Raw genomic sequence first — 27,965 nt, forward strand, 5'->3', positions numbered from 1 at the left:
TCATTGAATTTATTTTGTTAGTTAAATTTCTATAGCAGGTGAGGGAACATAACGGTCACACATGGGTTTTCTTGAGCATAGTTTTCAGAAGTCACAGTGTTTCAGACATGGACAAATACATCTTAAAAATGACAATGAAGAAGGAAAGGCCAAGAGGAAATTCAAACACATGTAACAGTGACACATTCCTACACACCTTCTCCTTCATAGCCCTCCATCTGCCTCTTTGCTCCACATACATGCTCACACTACCAACCACCCACCCACACACACACACACACACACACACACACACACATACACATTGCCACCTCCTACCCCTCATATACCCCCTCCCACCATCCCAAAAGGCAATAAAACAAAAACAAATTCAGCCACAAATAGATATATATTTATATATAATATATATTTACTCTTTAAAAATAGAACTTCAGTCTAGATACTAACATCTGTACAAACTACAAAAATAAATTTTTTTAATATAAATAATTTATATGGCATGACATTAACAGTTCTTTTGAAATAGACTACAAACCAGGAGCAGGAGCTCCCCCTCAACCCCTCTCCCTCCCCCCAAAAATCTCCTTCTCATCATCTGATGTACCCTCCTGGCTGTCTGATCACACTGAAAATGGCACTTTGCTTGTTTTACTTAATCATCCACAACTGCGGTAGCTACTTGACTCTTTTCTTGTATTTACAAAAAAAAAAAACAACAACAACAAAAAAAAAAAAAAAAAGAAACAAGCTGCCACTTAAAACATGACATAAAAATAACAGATCCGCAAGTTTATCCCTGCAATTTAACCTGGCAGTGATGTGACCAATACTGAACAAGAACTGAAACTGTAAAGCAAGAAAACATAATGTGGCATAAATGAGGTTTGTATTAAGGAACAGCAAAGAATTAGAAAGTGAGTCAAAGCAGGTTGTGGCATTAAGAAAGACTGTATCAGTTTACAACATGATACAGTCACAAAGCAGCCAGCACTGAAACAAAACAGGTGTAGATGACATAAAATAACTCCCTTTGCATTTTATAATTCCCTTTTAAAAATAACACAAAAAGGTGAACAACACTTGAGAACACTTGCCAAACACAAAGTGACAAAAACTAACACCACCCACTGCAGAGCTTAGAAAACTGCAGAAATAAAAGCTCCTTCAAGTAGTTTAAAACTGCAGAAGATGTTGGGACACCCTGACACAGAAAACATGAAATCTGAATTAGGTGTGATGCTGCCAGCGTTCATGGCTGAACAATCACAACCAAAAATCAGCCAGTCACTGCCTTTCACAAGCATTCTGTGTCTTGCTGAGACAAAATGTGTATTTACATCCAAAGCAAAAACATAATACTGACCGCTAAACGTGGCGATGACAAGTAAGGAGGGGGGACAGTCTGAAGGCACGGCGGTTACTACTGTTAAATAAACAGTATCTGCTGTGTAATTCTCTGTGACAGAGAATGTGTCAGAGGCAGAGTATCGCACAGTATAACACTGTGAAAGGTATTTAGTTTCTTATATAAAAAAGAGGGGGTAGAGGGGGGTACTGCACTTTTTAAGGCAAATTGCTTAAAATTATATTGAAGTGTAGCAGCAAATAAAAAAAAAGTTCAAATAGAAATAAAACACTGACCATGTATGTTCAATATCCTAATAGCATCTCACTTTTTTGAAAACATACAGCACATTCTATACAGTGTGGAGGGGAAATAAATTCCAACAATCCACATTACAATAATCTTTTACATCTGAACTTTTACACAAGAGTATACCCAAGTTATACAGTACTCTTTTAAATAGCTTCCCTCTTGTTTTTTTTAGTATTAAAATATATGCTCATAGATTTATAAAATTCTTAAAACAAGTCATTTTTTTCATGTCCTTGACCTGAATCCTCTCAATTTTTTTCTGTGACATTTATATACAGTTGAGAGTTCAAGATGTGATGTGACGCCATGCGGACATCAAGGTGCTCTGAGAACCAGAGACTCGAAGTGAGAGGGCACAGCTTGTGAGAGAGTCTAGCAATCTTTGGATGCCTGGATCCTCAGCCCACCTGTAACAGACAACAGAAGGGTGGATCAGCCAAAAACATGTAATGCTCACTGCCTGTCTTGATATGTTGTTCAGTCTTATGACAACTGAGGTGCTAAACTACACTCACCTTGTGTCTTGCCGAGTTGATACTCTGTCTGGCCCTGTGTTGCTTCCAAGTCTTGGAGCTCTAAAGAGTCTCTTTTACATGAAGAAAAGTTTGTTTTGTCACTACAGGTCCTTTTAGCAGCTTCAAAACAGTCTGACTCACTGTCTGTGTCAAAACCTTCATGCATGTAGCCTTGGTATGCTGCCCCTGGTAAAGTTGGATGCACAGCCACTGTCACTGAGGCTGTGGCTGTAACCATGGTAACAGGTCCCCCAGTGGAGAGTTGCTGTGTTGGCAGGGCTGAGTTGCTATGGCTATAGCTGGGCCCTTTAGTCCTGTTTGGCTGTGGGCCCCTGCCGTTCTGCAACCGCGGGCCACTTTGACAAGTCCTCCCAGGATAGTGAACTCTGTCGTGTTGCGAAGGCTGAGCTGGCAATCTTTGCAGGCCACTCTGCTGCTCCCGCTTGTTTCCATCCCAGCATGTAACCTGAGTGCCAACAGGTGACTGTGCATTGTGAGAGGACTCATATAATGGTTCGATCCTCCCACCGGTGACATTTTCTCTAAATGGTTTCACCACCTACAACAACAAAAATGGGTCATTTTTAAAAAGCATAATATAGGAGAACATATAAAATAAGGATTAAGTCATCTAAATTATATGGATCTATGTGGTCGTGCAGCGTACCGTGAGTTTGGGAAAGCTCGGGTTCTTGCTGGCTTCCAGCAGTATATGAGATGTTGCAGGCGGCATGCTGGTGTGTGATGCTAGGTAGGCACTCCGGTCACAGTATTTATAATCCTCCTCTCCAATTCCTGATGTGGTGGTCAACTCAGAGTAATACTCAGAGTCTGATGACTCTGAAAATGCTTGTTGATGAGCTGACCTCTGGTTGTGGTGGCCTGTGTAGTACCCATGGTGGGTCATTGGTGGAGGCAGAGGCGGTTCAGGGGAAGGTGTTGGCAGGCAGCTAGCATTGTCAACAGGGGTGACCTCAGCCGGAGGTCCCATCATGGAGAGGAGGACTGGGAGAAGAACCAAGCCATTCAGCATCCCCAAAACAGTTAGAATGGCTAGCACAGCAAAGAAATACCTGAAGGATGAAGAGACATGGGGCAGCAGTTAGGCCATGGACAGAACAAACAAACAAACAAATAAAAAAAAGAAAAGCAATAAAAAAGCAAAAATAAAGCAATAAAAAAACCAATGTAGCTGATAGAAGATTGATATCAGCCAATTCCCTCCTCTGTGCTTAGTCTAAACAAATCTATCAGTCTTTCTCCAGCTTATTGTTGGCATCGTTCAGATCACACACATACACACAGTCACAGTTTTGTTTTTTTGCATTTAATGGTTTATATGGATTTGGCTGAGTTTTACACAAAGCTGAAAATACTTAACATTTGATATACATTATCATTTTATTAATTTAATCTGTTTAGATTTTTCTTTAAATGTTACAAAAAATTGGCCAAGATCACATGGTCTGATTTTTTTTTTTTTTTTTTTTTTTGTATACGAACAAGAACATACAGGCACAGACATGCACGTATGAGTATGAACACACACACACAAAGTCGACAAATAAGGAAGAGAAGTAGCTTAGGGGAAGAAGCCAGGGAAAGCCCAGTGTTTGTGTATCAAAGGCAGGAGAGTGGGGGGGCAAATCTGATTCTCCACTAACCCCAACAAAAACATGCTTTGATGCCTCTGGTGCTGCTGCTACAAGACTTTCTCTCACTCTGTTTTTTACTTAAACTGTGTGCACATGTTTTTGTTTTTGTTTTTTTGTTTTTTTCCTGGTGTGTGTGCATGCATCTCAGTAAAGCTTTGAGGAGGCCAGGGGTGGCGGCAGACCACAAGAAAGAGCTCCCTAAGAAAATTAGAGAGGACTCCACTTAAACACAAACAGAACGCAGAGCAAGAGAGAGACAGTGAGATGCTAACCACCAGCCAGACTTTAAGAGGTAAAAGAAAGACAGAGGAAAAAATTGATGAAGTTGGTATGAGGGGGGAAAAAAGTCAGCAAGAACAGGGATAATAGCTATTATGGAAACACGCTTCTGCCCGAATGACCTCCTGAATTAATTATCACTACAACTTCACTTGGCAAAGGTTATCCTTGCTGGAAGTAATCTACAGACCTTATTTGCACGCATTTCATCAGATATATGTTCTGTCAAATAAAAACACATTCACATGCCAAAGCTGAATGCCTGAGCGCTTTTACCGCATCACATTGGTCTCCAATTCTTAGCTTGCATGCTTATTTTACACCAAAACTACTTTTCAACTTCACTTTTTGACTTCTGTAAATTATGGAAAAAAGGAGAGCGAGAGAGCAGGAAAGACAAAAAGAGACGATGGTAGGACCTCCAACAACGTTTCACTGTCAGGAATTCTTTTGTTTATTTTAACTGTAATCTTTTCCAGTCATTGTTAGGCCTGAGGAGCCCTGTGTATATATGTGTCTGTGAGAAAGAGACCATAAGTGTTTACATGCCTGCACGTATGTGTATTTTTTTCTCAAGTATATGCAAACGTGTCTGTCCATGTGTGCATGCATGCAATTTAAGTGTTTGTGCGTGTGAGAGAGAAAGGTCTCTGAGCAGAGTTGAATTGGGCTTGCTGTTTATTCACTTCATTACAAGGCCAGGAGATGTTTACAGCAGTATATTTATGCTACTCCCCAGCTTGCCAGCTTTGGCTCACCCTATTCACCTGACCTCGGCAACAGCTACAGCTAAACAAGACCTCCAACAGAGACAAGACTCCTCTGTGTCACCCTGTTCTCTGGTAATGATAGGACAAACAGCAAAGTGAGAATGAAGATGCAAAAATAGTCTTCTAACTCCCCTTGATGGCAGTTTTTTTTTTATGTCTTCATATTCATATTTATGTGGAGGATACATTTATTATCCAGAGATAAAACTACCCACCCAGAAGGACCTCATATTGTTGTAAGACACCCACCCTCAGAGAACATCTCTTTCTTTCCCTCTGCTTCTGTCTCTGCATAGAAACTGGGCTTTTAATGTCGTGGAGGCCTGCTGCAGTCTGAGCTCAAGGTTGTGGTTTCTGGTTTGGGTTGAGACCACATTCAGCTGAAAAACATGGAGCTATTCGCATTTTTTTCCACTCTGACCATCAAACAGTGGTAGAAAACACACACACAAGGCCGCGCACATACACAAGATTTACACTCAACCATGCATACACACAGAAAGATAGAAAAAATAGAGGAATGTTGTCTGTTGGTGGGCTATAGACCATCTGACTGACTGACCAGTTCAAATTTAGCTCAACCTTTTATTACGGCATCCAGCATGGAGGGAGCCATTGCCAAATGGATGATAGGAATTTTTACAGATTCCCTTGTGTGTGTGAAAGAGACAGAGTCAGAGAGTCAGAGAGAGACACCACCCAGTGGGCAGCAGAACACTTCCATGTTTACAAGCAGCTGCTACACACCCTTGATGTTTTCTCCATTTGTTGCACTCTTAGATTGAGGATCTGTGTGTGTGTGTCTGTCTAGAGTGACAGAACCAGGTGCGTAGTTGTCACTGTTTGTGTGCATGCATGTGTGTATAGATGGGGGTATAAAACCTCCACCTGCGAGCAGCCCTGATCCTCCCACAGGGCTTCTGTCTGCATCCAAAAGAGCGTAATTTACACTAACACAGACAACTGGTGTAAAACCAAACCACTGATTCTTCTTAAGGTTAGAGGCACAGACACCATCGAGGCATATGTGAGCGCTGTCCTCATCAAAATCAAAAGTGCAAATGTAGCACGACTTGTTAGATGAATCCAAACACACACACACACACGCAGACTCCATCTCACCTCATGATGAAGTCAAACTCTGATCCTGCCAGCATGAGAACACCCAGCAAGGTGGAGATCGCCCCATCAACCACTGGGGCAAACATGTGCTCCAGTGCCACTGCCGAGCGCTTGTTTCTGTTGCCAATCGCTGTCAGGAAGCCCTGCAGCAGAAGGGATCAAGAAGAGAAATGAGTCAGAGATCTTGCCGATCAGAAAAAAAACTGGTGCTTGTGGTGAAGCTTGGCAGGTTTTAGGACAGCTGAATTTAATTTTGTTTAAGATTATTATACTTTGCCAGCTTGGAGAAGGAAAACAAGTTAATCGTTAAATCACACAAGACTGACCTCAATCACTTTCAATTTTTAAAAATTAAGCTATAGAAGTTTCTGTTATTAAATTATTTTAACTTCACAGTGAAAAAGGAAAGTACTAGCTAGCTATTTTTCTTCCATGACTTGTGCAAAGCTACACAAATCAGAAGCTTCAGGTTTCAAGTAAAGTAGATGTTTAACTGTTCACTCCCACTAACACCTAATCCACATGTGTGCAATTGATTTATACTAAGTCTAATGACTTACCAGAGCGATGTGAACAGTAAACTCCACTCCGATGCCCACTGAAGCAATCAGGATGACCACAGGAATGGCACTGAGCTTGATGCCAATCAGACCCATGATGCCAAACAACTCCACAGTCATCATGGCCAAGATAAACACCTGAAATGCACAGACAGAAATGAAGTGTGACGAACACTGGTGCAGGAAAAATGAAGTGTGCCACCAGACTCTGATTGAAAACAGTGATTTAAAAGGGGAACATTTGGTTAAGCAACATCATAAAGTTATTATGTCATTCTTTAATGAGAGAGTTGAGTCCTTTTGCTCCTCACAACACACAATCTGCAACCCTGTGCTCAAGATCTTAGCCACATGGAATCAGATTTCCCACCCTCAGGCTAATAGCATCTGTCTTTCTTCTCTCTCTTTTTCATCTGTTTCTCTCAAGGTGGATGAAATGATTGACAATAACTAAGAGAACAGAGTGTGGGTATTCAGCCACTCCCCTAACATCACATTCATATTTATCTGTTTGTGCAAAACACAGTAACAACCTATGTTGCCTGTTGAACTGTTTCCAACATTTAAATGCAGCAGCTGGGCAATGCAACATCTTAGCTTTCTTATGTCTTAACAGCAAATGTTCTCTGTTACAGTAAACCACAACCCAAATAGCAACAAGTTGTCTTAGAAAACAAGGAAGAAGAAAAGTGTAACTGGCAAGCAGGAGCTTTTGATCCCAGCAGGGCCTTCGACGGTTAAATTGAAAATAATAAAAGCTGTTTTACTACTTGACCACATACAGGCGGTGTGAAACTGTTACAGGATGATAGATGCTCAGGGAACCAGGCATGTGCATAGCTTTTCTGTTGCTGTTACTTAAATGAACCACATTCTTACTGAAAATGGCTCCGTTGTCATGCTACAGGCCCTTGGTGGGGATACACAGATGTGTGTTTGAATGTGAGTTTGGGGCCTTTTAAGACCATGGGTCCCACTAGTTAGATAGTATAGTTATAGTTAAATTGTCTCTCTCACACACACATAGACAAATATCCCCTGATGGATGGGTTGAACAGGCCATGGTCGCAAATGGGCAGATCTGTCCTGTTCCCAAATCTTTCCTTCTTCATTTGACAAAAGCAGTGAGGGTGCTGGAGGTAGAGGCTTCAGGAGGGCAAACCCCATTTTGCTCCTTTGCATTTCCTTTTCTAAGACTAGCTGAGCCTACATTAGAATAACAATGTCCCTGCGTACGTGTGTGTGTGCTCATAGTGGCCCTCCACAGAGAAAAAGGGGCCCCCTAGACAGCATTACTGGGCTACGTTGAGAGGGGTAAGAAAAGAGGGAGGAAGATGAGAGGGAGTGAAAAAATAATGATTTTACATTAGTATAAGGTGAAAAAATGAAGAAATTGAAAACAAGGTGGTATTAGGGAAGGGAAGAAGAATGACAGGAAAGGATGAAGAGTGAACTTACAATGATACCAGCTGTCCAGGGGTTGAGCAGTAGAATTGCACAAACCAGGAATGTGCAGGCCAATACCACACTGATCGACAAGAGAAACCAGTGTCTGAGGCCAATGTACTGCTCCCAGAACAGGAAGGGATATCCGTTCGGGTAGTTGAACACGCCCTGGCGATTGAACTCATCGCAGACGGCCCGCACACTCTCGATGGCCTCTACAAAGTCACTGGCCTGACGAAGGCCATTCAGGTAAAAGGGGAATTGAGCAAACTCCAAGGGCTCAGCAGCTGGGACTGCAAGAAAGCATAAAAATGTTATTGTGTGTTCATATCCTGTGGAATTTCCTCACTTTTGATAAAGACGTAGCACTTACTGCGCAGATTTTCTCCTGTGGTGTCATATTTGTCATGAATCCATTCTCTTGGATGAGGGTAAAAGTTGGCCTGGGATGCAGCGTAGCCCAGAGGGTCATTACTGACCCAGACTGTCAAGTAAATGTAAAACACCTCTGGGGGGATCAAACCCTCTGCATCCACCAGCTGACGAGAGGTCAGCTAGAAAAGAATGAAATAAAAATGTACATTCATTCACGAGTTTTCATAATGTCACAGACCATGGCATAAGAATGATGTCTGTTAATCTGTTTTAAATTGGTCTTGTTTTCTTTTTACCTGGCTGTAGTTAAAAGGCTCTTTCTTGGAGCCGGTCTGGATGAGGAGCTTGTATGCCAGAGCTCCATCCTCTGTGCCATTCCTATAACTGTCAGCAGTAATCCTGCCTGCCTGCCAGTCAGCATCAAAAGCAGCTTGAAGACCTACATGTGAGGTAAAAGAAACAAAGAGGAAGAAATATAGTGGTTGTTATTTATGATTACCTGGATTTCTGTTGCTGTAAAATTATTAAAGCTTCCCTGCATGTGTGTCTAGATGAGCCGGTATGCAAAAAAAAGGTGAAGAATCAAGTTTCCACTATTTTTTTTTTCTTTAATTTGGCCCTGAATGACCTGTTAACTATTACCTCCTCTTGACTAGGCCTCTGACACATTCTAACCTAAGGACACACACAGATATGTACACACACAGCCAAAGATAACCCATGACCTCAACCCATCTACTACCCCACCCCTGAGCCCAGGGTGGAGAGGGGGGGAAATGGTGATTGAACTTTCACTCACCCTTTGTGCATTCTCACCCCCCACCCCCACACCTACAGCTCAGAGCTGTCCTTAGCAAAACAACACACCTGTAAAATAATAATGAAAGCTGAATAATGAATGCGCCTGAATTACCTTTGAGCCAGTCCTGGAAGTAGTGCAGCCACATATGGGGTAGTTTGTTGTTACTGTCTCTGACCACATATCTGACAGAGTTGAAGGCGTTGTGCAGCTGTATCAGTAACCTTTGAGACCGGGCGTAATCAAATCCATCCATGGTTACCAGGTACATGTTGTAGAAGGAAAAATACTTGAACTGGGCATCAATGAAATCATACTCCTTGGTGTCACGTGGCACAATATCAGTTAGGTAAAGGCCATCGTGCACCTTGGTGGTGCCATACAGGCTGAGTCCCAGGAGGCCCAGGAAGAGAATAACCACAATGGCTTTGCTTTTGGGCTTGAGGAGTAGTGGGGCATATTTATCCCTGGCAAAACTGGACAGGTTCCAGTGAAGGAAAGGGAATGGGACACACTTCTTTCCCGTTTTGCAGTCTTCCACCTGAGCTAAGAGGTCTCGTGTGGAGCTGGAAGTAGGAGTGAAGAGTTGGGAGCCATAGGGGTCTGGTACGGAGTTGGTGGTAGGGGAGGGTGAGATGGCTAGAAGGAGGAAATACAGGCAGGACATAAGCATTATGGTTTTCCTCTAAATACTGAATAGTTTCTATGAAATAACACATAGATTATCATGCAGCTTTGTATACCTTGAGCCTGTGACGTGGGGCAGACGATGATAGAAGGAGGGCTAGTGGATATCTGTGAGGTAGGCGGCAGGATCGTGACAATATGCTGGCCTGCTGAGTCACACTGTGTGAACGCCTGCACTGTGGTGGTGATTTGCGTGCTGGTGGTGATTGTCGATCCCGCCGTGTACTGGTGTGCATGCGGTGTTGCTGTCGTGGGTGTGTGAGGCTGTTCTCCAGCGTCTGACAACTCGTGTGGCGAGAGATGGATGACGCGATCGGAGCAGGGACTGTACAAGCAGCAAAGGACATCCAGACGCTTGTCCTCACGTCGGTGGAGGTCCAAACTGAGGATGGCGGGGAAGATGAGCAGCACCATTGCAAAGTTAAACACGACCACAATGGCCGCCTAGGGAGAGAAATGCAAGGAGGGGAACAAAAAGGGAAATACAAAGTGAGAAGAGACAGAAAACGGCTTGATAATTACAGACACCCAACCCCAGCTGGGGTAAGTCAGTACTTTTTTTAAGGTCTGAGACCACAGCCCAGTAAGTAAAGGAAAGCCCTGCTTTAAATCAACAGCCAGGAATACTAAGTGAGCCAGGACGGGAGAAAGAGACAGCGAGAAAAGAAAGAGCTGCTTGAAAGAATGAAAGGGGGGGGTGAGTAAGTTGCGAGTCTGAGCAAAACTATCACCCTTCTCCAGTACTTCCACCGCCTCCCCACTCACCCCATCCCCTGAAGCTGACATTCAATTCTGTGGTTTCCAGTGTGTGTACATCTATGGATGTGTGTGTGTGTGTGTGTGTGTGTGTATGCTTGTGTATTTTAGACCACCCACAGTTAGTCACAGATCAGAGACAACCGCCTTGACGGGCCAGTGATATACTGATACACTCCTCCCTCCTTCTCCTTCTCTCTCTGTCTGCCTCTCCAAGTCTGTTCATCACTCCCATTACTCTGAATATTCCCCATTATACACACACATGCAAAGATGTGCACGCACAAAAAATGTTGGCCCTGTAGGTGCAGTGGTAATAAAACTGGGAACAAAGGCTTTCGTTGCTCTGAATAAATGTCACCTCTTTTAAGTTATCTCTTTCATTTGTAAAGGAGCCTCAGGCCTCACGTTGTGTGATTGTGTACTTTCTGTGTTTATGTGCATGCACTTGAGGGTGTGTGTGCACCAAAACGTACCTGCAATGAGAAAGCTCGCAAGGCAGGGATGGGCACAAGGGCTGCCATAAAGAAAGCAATCATGTTGTTGATGGAAGTCAGAGCCACACTGGTTCCGGTGCGACGCAGACAGTCTCCTGTGCGCTCCTTCACTCAAAAAAATCACAGGCACAAGTCAGAGGCGAAGAACAGAGAGTACAGAAGAATAGAAAGGAGTAAAAGAAATGTTTATAAGTACCTTAAAGGGAATGTTACTTCCAGTCTCTGTGAAGGAGTGAGCCAATAGAAACATGTCATCTACACCAATCCCAAGTGCCAGGAAGGGAAGCACCTGGGTTTGGAAACACATCAATAGAGAGCAAACGGTTAGAATGAACATTTGAAGAGTGCAACATCCAAATCTGGGCTTTAAATCAAAGTATCATCTTCTAAACTACACAATGCGTGTGGTTTCCTATATGTTGCACCTGTGTGGTTGCAGCATTGAAGGACAGGCCAAGGAGGGAGCAGAGACCCAGCCCTGAAGCCACCGACAGGGCCACCAGCAGCACCCCAGCCAGTCCAACGGCCCCCTGAGACTTTGCGCAATCCCACCTTAGCATAGTCACACAGGCATATGCCAACTAGAGAAGAGATATCCACATTTATTATTACAGAAATGAGTTAATAACTTTATAAAATACTCATTATTCCTTATTACTCAAGCAGAATGAGTTCATATGCTCACCATAAGGAGGTATCCTCCAGCCACCCTGATGACACTGACATCAGAGAAGGATTTCATGATGTCATTAAGGGTAGTGGTAGAGAAAGCATGGATGGATTGACTGGAGTTAGTTGGGATACTCTGGTGAACTACCTATAGAAAAAACAATTGTCAAAAGCTTTTTCCAAACACACAAAATTAAATGAAGGAAAATACACAAAAAATATGTGTTATTTACAAATTGTTAGACAAAAGTAGTAATTAAGACACAGACTCTACTTGTGGTCAAAAACCATCAATCATACCAGGTCTCTCCTACTGCTCCATATTTTAAGGACCTTTGAATGGATAAAGTCCCTCTCCCTTTGAAATGTGCATGTGTCTGAAAGTGAGTATAAATGTGTGAGTGTGTTTTTACATGTGGCAGCATGTGTGTGTGTGTGTCTATAAGTATGACAACTGAGGAGTAATGAGCACAGATGCCAGAGGTTGTGAGGTCAGAGGTGAAAAGGATGGGATGACATGGCTCAGGCGGCTACTCTCAACACTCTGCATCATAAATGAAGCAAAGCTTCCAAAAAGCTGTTTACCTGTATGCATTAAGTCATCATTTGCTATTTCAAACCAATCTGCATGCTCTTTAATGTTTCAGGAGGCAGTCTTGTGCCTCTGTCAGTTTACGTTTGAGTTTGTTGCCCCTCCTCCTTTCAACATGCCCCTTACTTTCTTCCCTCCTTCCCTTACCCTCACTGTGGTGGGTGTCAGCTATCACAGCAACAGCTTGTTCCTATAACTAGGGCTCTGACAGAGAGAGATGATTGCCCTACCACACACACACATGCACACAAACCTAGCGGCCTGGTCTGTCCTGCGATTCACTTTACAAGGGAGCTGAAGACTGATGGAATTCAGACACTGCAGAGTAAGTCCCAGTGTGTGTGTGTATATGTGTGTGTTCCAAAGCAGAACAAGGCTGCATAGGGAGAAGGAAATGCCTCCTCTAAAAAACATCTATATTTTTGTCTAGTTTTCCTTGAAGTACATGCATGTAAATGTAAATGAAATCTGTGTGTGCTCGCACCTCCACAAACTTCCTCTGCCAGGACTCGAGGATTGCTGTAGCCTTCTCTTCATTCCAGTTGATGTCATGAATCTCGTAGTCATCTTTAAAGTGCTCATACAGCTGTTTGGGGCTCATCAACAGGAACATGGTTTGGAGAGCCTCAGCCCTGCAACAACACCAACAGGCTTAGAATAAGTCAGAAATGTCTACACCCCCCCATCCCCATGCTAGGAAACATGGCTCACTGTGTGTTGAGATGATCTGAAACCCTGATTGCACCGTCTATCTCATAAATAGCATATTTAAAAGCCATCCAGTTTGTTCTAAATCTTATTGACGCATGCCTCCCTGTGAATCGCTAACGGCAGGTGCCGTGTCTTCTAGGATTTGTCCGCCTGTCTGTTTGCCAATGTAAACAACTAAAAGCAGGTGTTATCTAGTCTGAGGCTGTGATCCCAGGTGTCCTCAGGTTTTCTTGGCACCAGTGCAGTAAGCAGCAGTGCCGCTCAAAATATGAAAGAAATTACCATAAATCAAATTCAAGAGCAAGTGTGGCTCATGCAGATGGAGCTGGAATCTTCTTTCATTCAAAGCTCAGATAGGCTCACGTGGGCCCTGATCCAATGCTGTCACTCCATTTGTATTGACCGCGTTTTAAATCAGTTGAAGTCAGTAGGAAAGGCATAACTCTGAAGATTATCTAATAAACAGAGTTGGGTCAACTGCAGATAAACATGAATTAGCACCTTTTCTCTTTCTTCTTTCTGCCTTGATACCTCCTGCAATAAGCATGTGGCAGGGTACGAGGCTTTATGTGGCAGTCAATCATCTTTAATTGGCCTATCCCAGACTGGGGTCATTCAGGAAACTGTTCCCTCTCATATGAGGAATTCCTAGCATGTTTCTGCAGTGTTATTATGGGTTAAACACAGACTCGGTAGTGGATTGTCTTGGCTGGTGATGATCAGATTGCGTCATTACTATCACATCTTCAAACAGGGCAAGACGAAACTTGCACAGTGTATCATCACCTGAGATGGCAATGTCTGGTCTTTTTGGCACACATACACACCTCATCAGAGTATCCTGGCTGCTTTTGACCCGCCCTCCCAGGATGAGCTCCTCCTGCCAGTGCATAAACTTCCTGCTGAAACCATGGCAACCACCCTGGAGATGCCCAGCAATGTCAGGACTCTGAATAGACAAGTGGTAGAGGGGTTGACCAGAAAGCAAAAAAGTAAGTAAGATAGTTCTAGTAAAGTGTTTTACCTATTACATTTAGTTTTTGCAGTATAATGACGAATTCTTATGGTGAGTTTACCTCTCCCTGTTCCTTGTTGGGTGCAGTGACAGGGCAGTCAGGGTCTGAGGGGTTGAGGCATGGCCTGTCCATGTAAGCATGTCCCACCTGAAAAATCAACCAGTGTTAGAAAAGTCTCAGCATATTAAGAAAGTATTCATGTTGATGAGTAGCCAGCTGTTCATATAAGTCTTTCATGCTCTCAATAAATCAGTGTGTGTTGTAGGACTCACCTGGGCTTTATCCAACATCTCCCTAAATCCTTCCAGGGAAGTGAACTGGCTCAATTCCTCCATCAGCTTGACAGGATCTAAATTCATCCACTGGATATCTGGCATACCCCTGTACAGCAAACACAAACTTATGATCACCTAAAACCCATGTGATTATAAAAGCAGAATCTAGAGGAGAAAAATGTTAATCTAATAAAATATTTAGTCCTTTTCAGTGAATCTTTACTCTGAACAGAAACAGTTTCTATTTTACTCCTTTGTTACGCTGGGCTACGCAGGAGGCTAGCTGCAGATACAGAATAAAATAGCGTTTATTATCCTGTTTCATGCTGCCACAATGCCCAGGAAAAAAGTCACGGTGGCCGCCTGCTCACTTTCATTTCTCAGTGCCCTGCACTGAGTCATAACAATTACCTCTGCCTCCCAAACATCTTGATAAGACGGGAGGCTGAGAGGATGGGTGGGAGGAAGAGGGTAAATAGGTGAGGGATTTGCTGTGTGAATGTCCCCTGACAAATGACCTATTTGCAGCCCTCACCTGCACTAGCCCCTTGTTTGAAGTTTACCATCTTCTGTTCTTGTATATTCTACTTTTTTTTTTTATCTATATTATAATAAAAAGTTAGGCTGAATTTGTGTACTACTTTTCTATAAAAGAAAGTAATTGCAATGCTTCACCTACCAACAGACTGTTAAAATTGATTTTTTCTTACATACATCAAAATTTTAGACTTGAGGAAATGAGGCATTGTTATAAGTGAGTTTATTTTGATTCAGCTTTATCATTTGTAATAACAGACAGAAAGATAAAGAATTAAAAGTATCTCAATTCAAAGCTCAATCTCTTTCCAAAGGTTCATAAAGACAGCACCTATCTTATTCCCACATACCAGGCTCCTTTTTGCTGCTGGTTGCAAAGACATCCCTTTATCAGCTAGTTTTTGCTTGAGTGAACCAGGCCTGGGCCCTTTTGTTTTTTCATAGATTGCTGCTTTTTGTTCTCCCAGGTTTTTTCTCTTTTTCTTGTACTCACTCTTCCTCACCCTCTTCCCCAGTCTGCCTCACTTCCTTGCCCCCTTTCTCCTCTCTATCACACACTTTTTCTTTTTTTTTCAACAATTAAAACAGGTCTGAAGCAGAGGTTGCCTAAAACAACACCGCTGTCAGTGACCACTGCTATCTCTCTTTAGTACCACATGAAAAATTGGTAATAAACACTTAATAAATAACAACAGATGTTAAATGCTTTATGTGGATTGCAGAAATGCTTAGATGATGTGTGAATCATCAAAGACCCCCTTCTCCCTCTCTGGTGCCTTCACACAAGCCAACTGGGAGAAGCTGAGGATGGGAAACTTGTTTGTTTCTGTATGAGCTGGCTTGTCATGCAACACAGTGCTGTCAGCTCAGACAGATATACAAACAAATCATTTCTGCACAAAGAAACATCTGCTATGATCTAAACTATCTCTCCTAAAGTAAGCACTCAATTGAAATATCACTTCGGATGACAAAAAAGGAAAAGATCCCTTTCAGTGTCTTTATTTCTCAAGAGAACTTTGTTTCACAAAAAAAAAAAAAAAAGAGATGGGGGGAAAAAAAAGAGAAAACTTAAAGCTGCAAATACGCCCAGACTCCACTGTTAACTGTCTTGTAGCCTCTCTCTGTCCTTCTCAGGGGACTTGAGGCTTGAATACTGCCCATTTTATTTGTTGGACAACTTGGGAGCTGGGAGCCCGGGGCATTACCATGAGAATGCCGAGTGTTAGCCGTGAGCTGACAAAGCCGGCCCCCTCCCTCCTCTGGGGCCCCTGCACTGATGGACACTCACTCGTAAACTGAAAGAATGCTTACCATTGTCTGACCCAAAGGGCTCCCCTGCCACCGCCACCACCACCACCGCCGCCGCCATTGCCACCGCCTCCCCACCCTCCGTTCTACCAACCCACCACCCAGTTGCTGCTACAGCCATCTCCTCTCCCACCATCCCTCCCTCGCTTTGCTGCATCTCTCCCTAACCTCCTCTCTTTGAATTTCCCTGTCAGGACACCCCCTCCTTCAGTCCCTCTCTGGGCCCTAAAAGAACTCTATTACTGACTGCTGCTGTCAGTCACAGCACCTACTGACAGAACACTGAAAGCCCAACTGTAGGTCTCCATCCAGCATGTGCTAAAAGTTATGGACCCCTCCAATAGCTCCACTCAGATGAGATGGAAGCAGTGACAGCACAGGGAGAGCCAAGGCCCTCTATAAAGAGTTTTAATGTTCAAAGAAGATTTATTTTGGGTCAAATATTCTAAGACTTACGGTAAATAGGCAGAGCCTCCCTGTAGTTTGGCCCCTTCCCAGAAACAGTCCAATGGTGTGATTATCATACAGGGGAAAAGCTTGTCAATCATCTACGATTAGGAAATAGAAAGAAAGAATGAGTAAACCACACAAAACAGTGATAAATGTGTGCTTGAAGGAATTAAAAACAGTGTCTTTGACAACATACCCTTTCAATCATGACATTTTCTATAATAGGTACTCCAGATTTATAGCATATTTTGTTAAGATCCCATGATCTAGAAGAAGAAAAAGGTTTCAAGTTTTGTTACTAACATAAGCAGAAACTCAAGAAACTTTTTCACATAACAATGTCTACTTACTTTCCAAACAGTGACACCTGCACCTTGCTGGCGGACAGGGCAGCTTCCATGTGAACCAGCAAAGCCTCCTGGGTAAGAATATTAGTGCCCTCCTCTTTGGGGGTCTGGATAAGCATTTGTGAGGTAAATACTGATTCCTCTCCCTGCTTCTCCTTGGTATAGCGAAGTTCTGTGCTCACCCGACTGCCAGCTAGAAAGCAAGCAAGCAAGAAAAAATTAATAAGTGAGTTATAGATAGATTTTTAATATACCCACAAAAGGCGCACACATTTGTATCCTATTACAAAGTGTACGCGTACATACTGTATCCACACACACTTACACATGAACACAAGCATATTGACCAACGCCCTTGGCCTTCACCAGTGTTGGTTTTGAAGGCACTTCACACAAGCCAATGTCTGGCCAAGAGAAATGAGTAATACAGCTTCTCATTGGCTCCTTCTGCAAAACAGATGTGCCCTGTTAGTTAGTCAAAACCAGCCTTCTGATGCCCCAAAACCCTCTACTGTATATTGAACCAGATATTGATTCAGACATTATGAATTCCTGGAAAAGGTTCATTATTGACACTTAACTTGCTTGTCTATATCTACCGCAAGTTTGTTTGGACAACAATAAGTTTACCTTAACTACATTGATAAGTCTCCTCTTAGAACAGAAGAAATTGGTGCTGATGAAAAACATCAAAAGGCTTTTAGAGACACTGGCAGCTAGAGAAACGTGAATAGATTTAAAGAGAAAATAATATGGATGTCAGGGTTTGTGATGAGCAGCAAAGAATTAGAAAAAAAAAAACGAGAGAAAGAGAGGGAGAGCTATGTTGTGCAGTGCGGTAGACCCCAGCCCCCTAATTAGGTTGCCCTGAAAAGAGTTTGCCAGCCGGGGGGATTCTGTGCCTGTGCCAAGTGGACATGAAACATGCCGCGCTGGATCACAGAGCCCGTCTGCCCCTCTTGCTGTCCCACTACATGACAACCCCAGGGAGAGAAAGAGAAGCAGGGGAGGGATAGAAAAAGAGGGAGGTGGGGGAAAGTGTGGAAACAACAGCTACCACCTTCATAATTCAAATTTCTGTCACATTTTACCCACTTCCACAGTGCTGTGCTCAATCCTGACTTTACCTCTCTTTTTTGAGCATCTATTACACCCCTGTTTTCACCCTCTTGCTTTGCTCTCTCTCCATCTGTCTCCTTTCTGTCGTTTTCCTCTCTCTTTCCCTCATGCTCTCTGCACCTCCCCCAGCCTGGAACAGGCTGCTATAATTGATGGGGAGAAAAGAAAAAACAAACTACTCAGCCTACGCTGCAAAAGTGTGAGATCAGGTTAGAACTCTGGGACTTGGAGACACAGTCCAATATTTCTAGGCTTCGTTTTCAAGGCTTTAATCACATACGCAGGGGATTGAGAATATCAGGTCACCTTGTTTATTTGCATTCATTGGTGTCAAGCTGAGTGCATCCTGAAAAGAAAACAAAAACCTCTCCAAATGGGACAATGTTATCCTTACCAAAATATGTAAAATCAATGTATGCATGACGACTCTACTGTAAAGGAATCAAAACAAAAAATAAATTTGGAATAGGTAATATCAGCAAAGGTGTATAGAATTCAAGTGGTGGGAAAATGACATTTGACTGCTATTAAATCATTTTCACACTGTCATGTACCTGCACACACAAAAAAGTAAAATCACTCTTAGCATAAAGCAGTGATTACATTACACCAAGTCTCCACTCAGTTTCCTTCCCACACAGATTTCCAATCAAAAAAGGCTTCTACAAAATGGAACCCTTTCCGTTTGTGGACCTCTTTGACATCTGTTAAACCTTTTTTGACATTTCGTATGTTAACCTCTGCAGCACGAGGTTTTGATCCCAACAGGAACTGGGTGGCTCGGAGAGACTCTGGCTCTGTAATTACAGGCCTCCTGAAGTAAATTATAGCTATTTGTGTCTCGTTCCTCCCATCTGGACCACCCAGGCGGCCGGGTCCTCTCTCTACTCTCTTTCTCGCCTTCACTCTTCAGCCCCTAGTCCGGCCCCAACCGCCCAACTCTGCAGAGCTTCACAGCAGCTCTGCTCACTACTGCTCCACTCATCTCCCCGCTCGCTCCGTAAGGAATCTCTCTTTTTTTTCTAGCTCTCCTTGTTTCTCTTCTTCTTTTATTCTCTCTTTTTCTGACGTCTGTGTCTTTTTCACTCTTTTTCAGTCTCCCCCCTTTCTCTCCCCCTCCACAAGGCTTTTGCTCCAAACAGCCTTAAAGAGACAGTTCCCGGAAATTTTCCCACCCTGTGAAGAAAGTGCCTTTGAGTGTGGAAACTGGGGGTTTAACATGCCAGTGGCTGATAATTTTATTACATGAGCAACTTTGAAATGTGAAATATTTGTCTGTGTTTGTCAGAAATGGGGGTGGGTGGGTGGGTTTACACAACTCTGCATAAATCATCCAGTTTTGGATATTTTTTTGAGAAACTCAACCATCATCAACAACTTTACTCTTTCAAGTATAACATTTGGATTTGTTTGCCAGCTTCACCATTATACATACAAATATGACACTAGGAACATGGAGACTAAAGGAAAATGTCTTGACAAGGTTTCATGGTTGTGGGTCTACAGATACATTTATGTTTGTGTTAATGTGTGCACCTAAGTCTGTGTATGTATGTGTGTGTGACCCGGTGTAAACATTATACCCTCTCTACAACAACCTCCATAAGTTCCTCTCCACCTGACCCAGCTGTCTCTGAGTGCTAGACATCCAGAAACTCCTAATTCAATAATAATAGTGATAAAATAAATGTGTGGCTCTTACAGTAATGACTACTTTTTAGTGACTCTATTCTAGTCCATTGTAATTTTTTTTAAATATCTCTATTTATACTTGTATTTGTGTCTTTCTACAGGCCTGGCCTGGCTCCAGTTCCAGGCCATGCTAGGTCAGTCCAGGCCGCCCTCAAACTTCACTGTGGTAGATTAGCTGGATTAGGGGGCCTCTGAAAGGCCCCACGCTGCTACGCAGGAAGACCCAAGACGAAGAGGGCTGGAAGTGACATGTACGCATTCATTTGCAATGTAGTTCATTGGATGTGTTTCTTCATTTACACAGTGTGTCAACATGACAAGGAATGTACGTCTGATTTAGACACAAAACTTCTTTTGATAAAATATAGATTCAAATGAAAAAGACTCTGACAGCCATAGAGTAGCAACAGTATCCCATTATTTACTTAGTCTAAACCACCATGCTGATCCTTGAGTTCTCTTAATTTTCAAAGAGCCAAAAAGGAAATGGATTTGCGTAGCCTTGAAACCACTATCAGTAAAGAAATCCCTCTTTTGCCATTCATCACACATGGACCCACCAGAATCAGGACCCTACCCATGGCATTCTCCAGCCGTGGCACCTCCTAAAGCAGGCTTCCCCCAGCAGATGGACCTTTCCTCCATACAATCCTTCAGTATGGCTCCAGACTGAATGCAGACCCTTTTGTCATTCAACCTTTCAATTTCTTTCAAATGTTTCCCAACAAATAGCAGAATAAAGCAAAAAGCTTTTCTCACAACAAAAGCAAATAGACCCAAACTTTCCCAGCCTGTAAAACAATGCCAAAGTCGGCTGTGGGAGGGTGAGGTGAGAGGCAAGACAGAGAAGCTGGCACTTTGCTATCTTGCCTATAGAACTACAGTGTATCTGTTCAGGATTGGTCAAAGACAGTTTATTTTAGTAGATAATCCTAATGAGCACATAAACAACGGAAAACATCAGTTTCAGTCTGTTTAAATTCTGCAGGTCCACTGTTAATTTCTGTCCTGTCATTACATTTTAATAACAGTGTAAACAGCAAAAACCACATGAAAAATCAGTTTCACTTACATTCTATTCAGATGTGCCAGTGGTCTTAGCCACCACACATAAATTTCCACCGGGGTTGGCATTTAGGCACTTTCTATTTCCATATGTATAGGCTTGCCTCTGCTAATTATGCTAATCATGGGCAGTGTTGGCCACTGTGAAAAATAGTCACATTAGACACTCCACTGACCGCTAATACTGCTTAATGTGTGGTTGAAACATACATTCATCCCTGCCTGAAAAGCAAAATTTTTCCACGTTGCTGGTCTCATTCAGATGAGAAATGAATTTATTGGGCCCAAGGAGCATTTCTTTTTTCCCTCCCAAGTACCAAGAAAATGTTCAGTCTCTGTCTCCATCTCACTCTCTCTTTACTTTTTATACTTTCATGGTGTAAAGACAGATGCAAATGGTGCAAACTCCAAGGTGACTGGTGCTGCTTTATTTTGCCCAGACCAGAGACAAAGGTTGCTCTTCAGCAAGTGAAGAAAGGGTCCCACACTATACTGATAGAGGTTTCATTATCCTGTTTTCAGCCTTTTCTAAGGATCATGCATTCAATCTAGCAATGAGTCTGACAGTCCAGTGCCTGATTTTTAAGACAGCTCTAGCATCAAAATAACAGAACAAGAGTATATTTTAAGACTGTGAACATGTGATTCTCAAAAGGACAATAAATGTGCTGAAATCGTATTCAGCAGCTGTTGAAATTGACACTGTAGGTGCAGATCTATCTGTGTTTCCTCTACAGTCTAAGCAAAATCTATATATCTGTCATATGCACATGTATCTATTGCAGCGTGTGTTTATTTGTTAGGGGGTGGTCCTGCTCTGTCTGCTAAAGTAGTGCGTGTGCATGTATTGGGGGGGATTTAGAAAGGGGATGGAATGAGCTAGTGTTAGATTGAAGGGGGTGAAATAAACATTTAGAAGTGACCCAGGTTGACTCTGGTCTTGTTTGTTCTCTCTACCAGTGAGGTCTTGGGCCCTGAACGCTGGGAGTTTATTTATCTAGCTGGGGCACCACCGCGCACTATTCACCTCCAATAATGCCTCATAGAGCTCCCTTTCTCTGTCTGAACTGGGGTGCTGTGTGCACTCCAATGAATTATAGCATTTACCTGCTGCGCGGCTCTGAGGTTTGTTTAGAGAAACTGCTCCAAACTGCGAAATGCCCACATGTGTATTCACTGATTTGCGCAAACTCAGGGTTGTTTTTTCTCAATCAGCTTCTCTTTTTCTTTCTTCTAATCAATCTAGGTTTTGATCTGCTCATATCCTGTCTAGCTTCACAGCAAACTAAGCTAGCACTTCAGTCACTATGCATTCATACTTATGTGTACTGTGTATGGTCTTTACCTCCCTCTCTCTACACTGCCTTTTTATGGGACATGTGGTGCGACTGCAAGGCCCAGTCTTGCAGCACTCGTATTTGGACAGCTTGAGTCTGTGTATATGTCTGTCATGCCTCACCCAAACCCTGCCAAGAAAGATGAGTTTAGTTGATGTCAGAGTAAACACTGCTTCTTTTACATGCAGCACATTTCTTTTCTCTCCTTCCCAAACAAGCTTTTCAAGTGGAGCATTGTAAAAGGAGAATACCCAGAGCAGAAAACGACAGCCTATGACAAGTATCCAAACAAAGCATGAAAAGAAAATCATCAGATTCTAGTAAACTTTCAAGCTGTAGAAAGCAACCCCTCTTGTAAAAACACACTTTCTTGCAGGGCTTTACGTGCAGAAGATAATCTCATGCTTCAGGTTTGTTCAAGTGAGACAGGAAAAATACCAGCAAAAGAAAAAAAAAGTGTGAGCTAGCCATAAACCTTCCACTCTGTTCCTGCCCCAACCCCCTATTGTCTCCTCTCATCCCTGTCTTCTTCCTGTACCACTTTTTATGATCTTTCTTTTCTGCTTGTGGACAATACAGGCTCTTTCCCAGGTCACACCATCATTCTCAAGTATGTTTGCAGTAGACAAAATTGATCTAAATCAGATAAATGTGTGTCTGTATGGGGGGCTTAAGGAGATGCATTAAAATTCAGGTATTTGTATTGTTTATGTTGTGTTCATAACACATTTTGAACAGAACCTATTTGAGGTGATTTGACGGGTGACGTCTGTCTCAGATTATAAGTGGGACTGAGCCAGAAAGGGTTCTTAATCCCCTTGTCAGACTAAACACCCTGATACTGTGGCTTTATTCTCATCTACACAGGTGTGAGTACTGGAGATCAATCCTTCAACTCATAAAATACATCTGCAGATGCACAAAGATCCTCAAGTCAAACAAAAAAGGTGGGAAAAATGGTAGGATGGCAAGAGCGAGTTAGACAAAAACGAACTTTTCCAGCCTTCTGCAATGTCTCTTGTTCTGTCTACTTTCTCTAGACACAGACTGCTCTGCTTCACGGTGTTTTGGGCCTGTAGGAGGGAGGAAGCAATTAAAAAAGCCCTGGTGGCCTGACTTCACAGAGCAAGCAGACAGACAGGTAGAAATATAAACAGACACCCACAAGGCAAAGGCAGACAGACAGACGGGAACACAGTTGGGTATTTTGGGGAGACAGACGGCCAGGGGAGCTGAACACGTTAAAGGTGACAAAGATGACAAGTGTATCTGTTTGTGTGTGAAACTGTGGGGGCAGCTTTCAGTATGAATATATGATAGGAAGCATATGCTCCTGGCACATACAGCTTGGAGGCAATGAGTTAACACATACGGTGTCAATTCACAACTAGTTTACTCTGAACAAATTAGGATTCATGTGGAAAAGCTTTGTCTATGTTGCAGCCTGAATAAGCTGACTTGCATGTTGACGTTAGGCATGCATTTTCGTATCAGTTAACAAAACTTATAAGAAACAATCAATAAAAACCACCAATTTAGAGCAATATTTTGAATCCCTCTATATGAAATCTACATTCTTTCTTGTGAGCACATCTTTTCTTTCCTTCTTCTTGTTTTCTGGCTCATGTGCAATGGTGCATGAGTGTGTGTTGCCCTGTGTTTGTATGTGTGCTAGTGTGTGTGTGAAAGAAAGACAGAGGGAGAACTAACCTCTCCTTGTTACCGAACCACTTTACTCTCCATTGAGGCCCTCGCAGCTTTGTCAATGGGCTATTGGTGGAAACAAGGCAGGCAGAAACTTTAGAAACATGGCCACGGCCTCTTAAAGGCACAGCGCTCCCTTTCAGCCCCTTGGTTCAACTCTGTGAATCCCACAGCAAAACAACTGGCACGCAAACATCTAAACATCTCCTTTAAGAGACAGCTTGGCCAATTAGTACAAGAGGTAATCCTTAAATTTAACACTGACCAGACTGAAACCAAAGAAAATGGAAACAGTGGAAATTCACTCTATTTCTCCTTGTTTTTGTTCAGAATGCAGGATTCTTCTTTAAGCTCCAGCTCATAATTTGAATGACTATATTTACAGAGGATGGTTTTTAAATAGTGCCTGATTCAGGAACTTATTCAAATTCCTGTGCAAGTGAAGCGTACAGCCTCTCAACACTTCTCTCCACACCAGCAGCGTGTGAGTCCTGCGACACCTCCATGCAGGTCCTGTGAGAGTCGCCTGTTCCTGTCCTCTAGTGACATGGTGGGCTTAAAAAACCCTATAGAGTCTGTTTATATTCACCAACTGCTGTGGCCCTTTTAGAGCGTGCAAAACAGGTGGGTAAACCTCAGCTGCATTCACTTATATTTTTTCTTCTTGTGAGGAGGAGAGAAGGAGGAGGAGGGAGGGGGTTAGGGAGGTGGTGCCTGCTTGCCTCTTGTTGAATGGAATCCAAGAATAGTTAGGGACCACACAGGGAGCCGAGGGGGGGAGGGGTCAGAGCCCTCAAAGATGGCTAACCATTCACACAGTCCATCTGCTGCGGGGATCAGGCCCAACACTGAAGGCCTGGGGGTTTAAAAGGAATTTGGCCAGTGTGAAAAACCAAATAAAGCTGCCTCTGAAAATGTACAGATAACTTGAAGAGATGATAACTGCCTCGTAGACACGGTCATTGCTAAAGGACAAGTAGAAGTATGTTCTGTGTGACAGAAGAGGGTAAAGAGCATTTCAAGGCATACGTGTCAGTGATGTGTTTGCATTTCTCAGGTCAAGCCACTCTTCGAAACTGTCTTACAAGAAGAATCAAAACACAGCACTTATGACATATTACCATCCACAATGCACAGGCAACAAATACATAATTAACTATTCACAAGGAAGGTTGGACTCTGTCCACAAGTTAGTTGGAATTTGTATTCCTCTGATTTAAGCAGTAAGGGACTGAGGAATTTATAAAGAAATTGATCATTTAATCACAATTCTTGTATAGATTCCAGCCAGACAAACCAGTGTGTCAGTCACTGAACAACCAGTGCCCTCCCATGGCACTGAGATGACACTAACAAGATCGATCTGGATCTTGCCACTAGCAACTTTTATCATTCAAACTGTTATTAGTGGAATAAACTGCTACCGTCAGTCCACACACCAGCTACAGACTTAAGATGTACTCACAAAAAAATGGCAAGTGTGAAAAATATCTTGTGAAAACTGAGAAGTGTTCATGATATGCTTTTGTCGCTGCTTCACACAAGCACACTTGGGACAAACACACTAAAGAAGAGATCTTTTAAACTCACCTTCCACCCATAGCTGCTCGATGTTGGTTTCAATAGCTGCGACTCGGAGTCCCACAGACAGAGCCCCAAATACTAAGAGTCCGATAAAGAGGACCTTCCCACAGTGCCTCTGGATGTGGCAGCCCAGAGAGAACAGGAAGGCCTGGAACCTCGCCCGGATCCACAGAGGAGCTTTCTGACCTACCGCCTTCCCCTAGATTTCAAGCAGGAAGAAGGGTGAGAAAAGAAACATGATTACACAAAAACAATAAATTTACTGCAAAAAATCTTGTCTTAAAAGGTGGGTCCCATATTCTTTTATTTCTGTCTGCATCTCTGGTGTGAATACTTCTCCCGAAGCATTTAATGTGACATTTACAAAGATAAAAACTGAGACAGATTTAACAATTAAGCAAAACACAGACTTTATATGCATGTTGTCCTATCTGATATGCTGACTCCTGCAAAAAAAAAAAAAAAAAAAAAAAAAAAAAAACCCTGACTGGGGGTTTTTGCAGCCCACATGGGATCACCAGTGACACCCCACATTTTTTTATGTTTAACAGCACAGTTGTGACATTAATATCTGTTTATAATAAGCTTATATAAGGAAATAACTTCATCCTTTAATCCAATGAATACAAGGAAAGGCGGATCAAGCACCACTTTTCAAAAAAGTCCATTACGTAAAGGCAGCTTTTGACATAATGACAGTTAACGTCAGTGACAGTTATAGTCTTTAACATGTAGGAACGTATAACCGAACAGGTGTCACTTTATATCACACACTTTAACTGCAGTTTTTTGAGAGTATGCAGTAAGAAGTAATCTCCACAAGACTAATGAACTACAACTTTATGTGTAAGAGTGTAAACTAATAGTTTCACTGACAAAACAGTGAGTTACAAATGGCATTTCAGTTCATGCATGTCACCTTATACTATGTGCTTTCAAGACTTTCCCTCAGCAATATTTGATGCATTTCTCCAAATCTCTGCCCCACTGTGAACCATACGCTCCCCCGTGCTACAAATGTCACTGCTGCAGAGGACGTTGCTCTGGTGTTGTGGTTTCTCTCAGCAGTGCTGAAACACGTCCAAGCTTCCGGGCGGTCCAAAGATGCTTTGTCAGATCAAACTCAATCAGTGAATTCCTTTACAGGACCCACCACATTTCCCAACAGACCCCGGGCCAGTGCGCTCTCCGCTGGCTGCACAAAGCCAAAAACACGCACAGCACCAGTGAAAATAAGGTAACAACTATTTCCCTCAACAACCAAACTATCTCCCGTCAGCTACTAAGGTGATTAAGAAAGTGATGTCTATTTGGCAAACAATAAAGTTAATATATGTAAAGTTTTTTTTTTTCAAAAGGTTCCTATAATGTCAAGTTCATACTTTAGCCTGTTTTGTTTTATCCAAGCTGTCGATATCAACATATGATGACAGCTTTCTTTCAATGTTACACAATTAAACTACTCTGATCCTCATTTCTCCATGTCGCTGTCGTCTCCCTCGGGGAGCTGTGGTGGTCCGACCCAGTTTGGGAGCTGCTACCTCCGTTCACATGCGTCCTGAAACCTGGACAACTGCTACATAATTAATGATGATTTTTTTAAAAAGCTGCATCTGAATACTTTTATTTCACATTTGCTGACTGAATGAAAACTGCCTTCCTGGTAAATCCACTCTGGGTTGGGAGCATTGTATCACCTTTGAGATCTGTTTAAGTGCGAAAGCAGCGTGGCAGTAGCTGGGTCTCCGGAGTAGGTCTGGGTTCGCTGGCGGCTGGGAGCGCATATAACTCGGGGGTAAATCTCCATAGACGCCGGCCCCTGGGACCCCGCGATCCGAGGCCATAGTCCAAAGAGGATAAACGGAACGCGGAACGATGCGACACAGAATCGGTGGGAGTTCAGAAAAAGCGACAATAATCCAACATAGAAGTGGAGCGCATCCAGCACCACCGGCGACGAATGGGGTTTTCTAGTCTTCCATGGAGCCAAACAAGTCTCGAAGCTCCATCCCAACATTATGCGCCGAAATCCGTTTAGATCCTTCAGTCTTCATTCGTCCCGACAGTTTGTGAAACGACGTCTCAGAGAGGAGCTGTAGTAGTAGTAGTAGTAGTAGTAGTAGTAGTAGTAGCCTATGTGTGAGCCGTCCGTGTAAAGTCTAACTTCGATCCCGTAGCGGCAACATTTGGAGAAGTTCGCCTCTCGGCAAATCCTGAAAAGGGAGGCTTGATGGAAAAGTGCTCCGGCTCCCATTGGCCAAGGAAGAGGCAAATTACTTTGCAAACATCGCCTATTATTAGCTGCTAAGCAACAGCTCACCAAAGTGGAGAGAGAGGGGGACCACCCAGGCTGCCGCTGCCTGGGCTGGAGGGAGGTGAGGGGAGGAGGCTGGGGGATGAGGAGGAGGGGGAGGGAGAGAGGAACTCTTTCAATAAAC

The 27,965-nt window shown here is 43.0% G+C and overlaps 1 protein-coding gene across 1 annotated transcript; it reads right to left on the reverse strand.

Moving 5' to 3' along the window:
* Positions 1–27,854, reverse strand: ptch2 (patched 2). Its single transcript, XM_041992977.1, has 23 exons — positions 27,225–27,854; positions 25,534–25,726; positions 17,030–17,219; positions 16,876–16,945; positions 16,686–16,777; positions 14,379–14,487; positions 14,167–14,253; positions 13,918–14,039; positions 12,864–13,011; positions 11,804–11,935; positions 11,544–11,699; positions 11,315–11,407; positions 11,098–11,223; positions 9,922–10,309; positions 9,293–9,817; positions 8,676–8,818; positions 8,378–8,558; positions 8,017–8,297; positions 6,559–6,696; positions 5,999–6,141; positions 2,840–3,245; positions 2,173–2,731; positions 1–2,064 (listed from the first exon to the last, which is right to left on the reverse strand). The coding sequence occupies exons 1-23, from the start codon at positions 27,369–27,371 to the stop codon at positions 2,030–2,032; spliced, it is 4,464 nt and encodes a 1,487-aa protein (XP_041848911.1). The 5' UTR covers positions 27,372–27,854; the 3' UTR covers positions 1–2,029.
* Positions 27,855–27,965: the final 111 nt, after the last annotated feature.

The sequence above is a fragment of the Melanotaenia boesemani genome, chromosome 8 (assembly GCF_017639745.1).
Source record: "Melanotaenia boesemani isolate fMelBoe1 chromosome 8, fMelBoe1.pri, whole genome shotgun sequence".
NCBI lineage: Eukaryota > Metazoa > Chordata > Actinopteri > Atheriniformes > Melanotaeniidae > Melanotaenia > Melanotaenia boesemani.

Coding starts and splice junctions, on each gene's coding strand:
- ptch2 (XM_041992977.1), bottom strand. CDS start 27,371: ATGGCCTCGGATCGCGGGGTCCCAGGGGCCGGCGTCTATGGAGATTTA. Junction 14,488..16,685: donor GGAGGCTCTGCCTATTTACC/GTAAGTCTTAGA, acceptor TTTGCTGTACAG/GGGTATGCCAGATATCCAGT. Junction 2,732..2,839: donor CGAGCTTTCCCAAACTCACG/GTACGCTGCACG, acceptor TTGTTGTTGTAG/GTGGTGAAACCATTTAGAGA.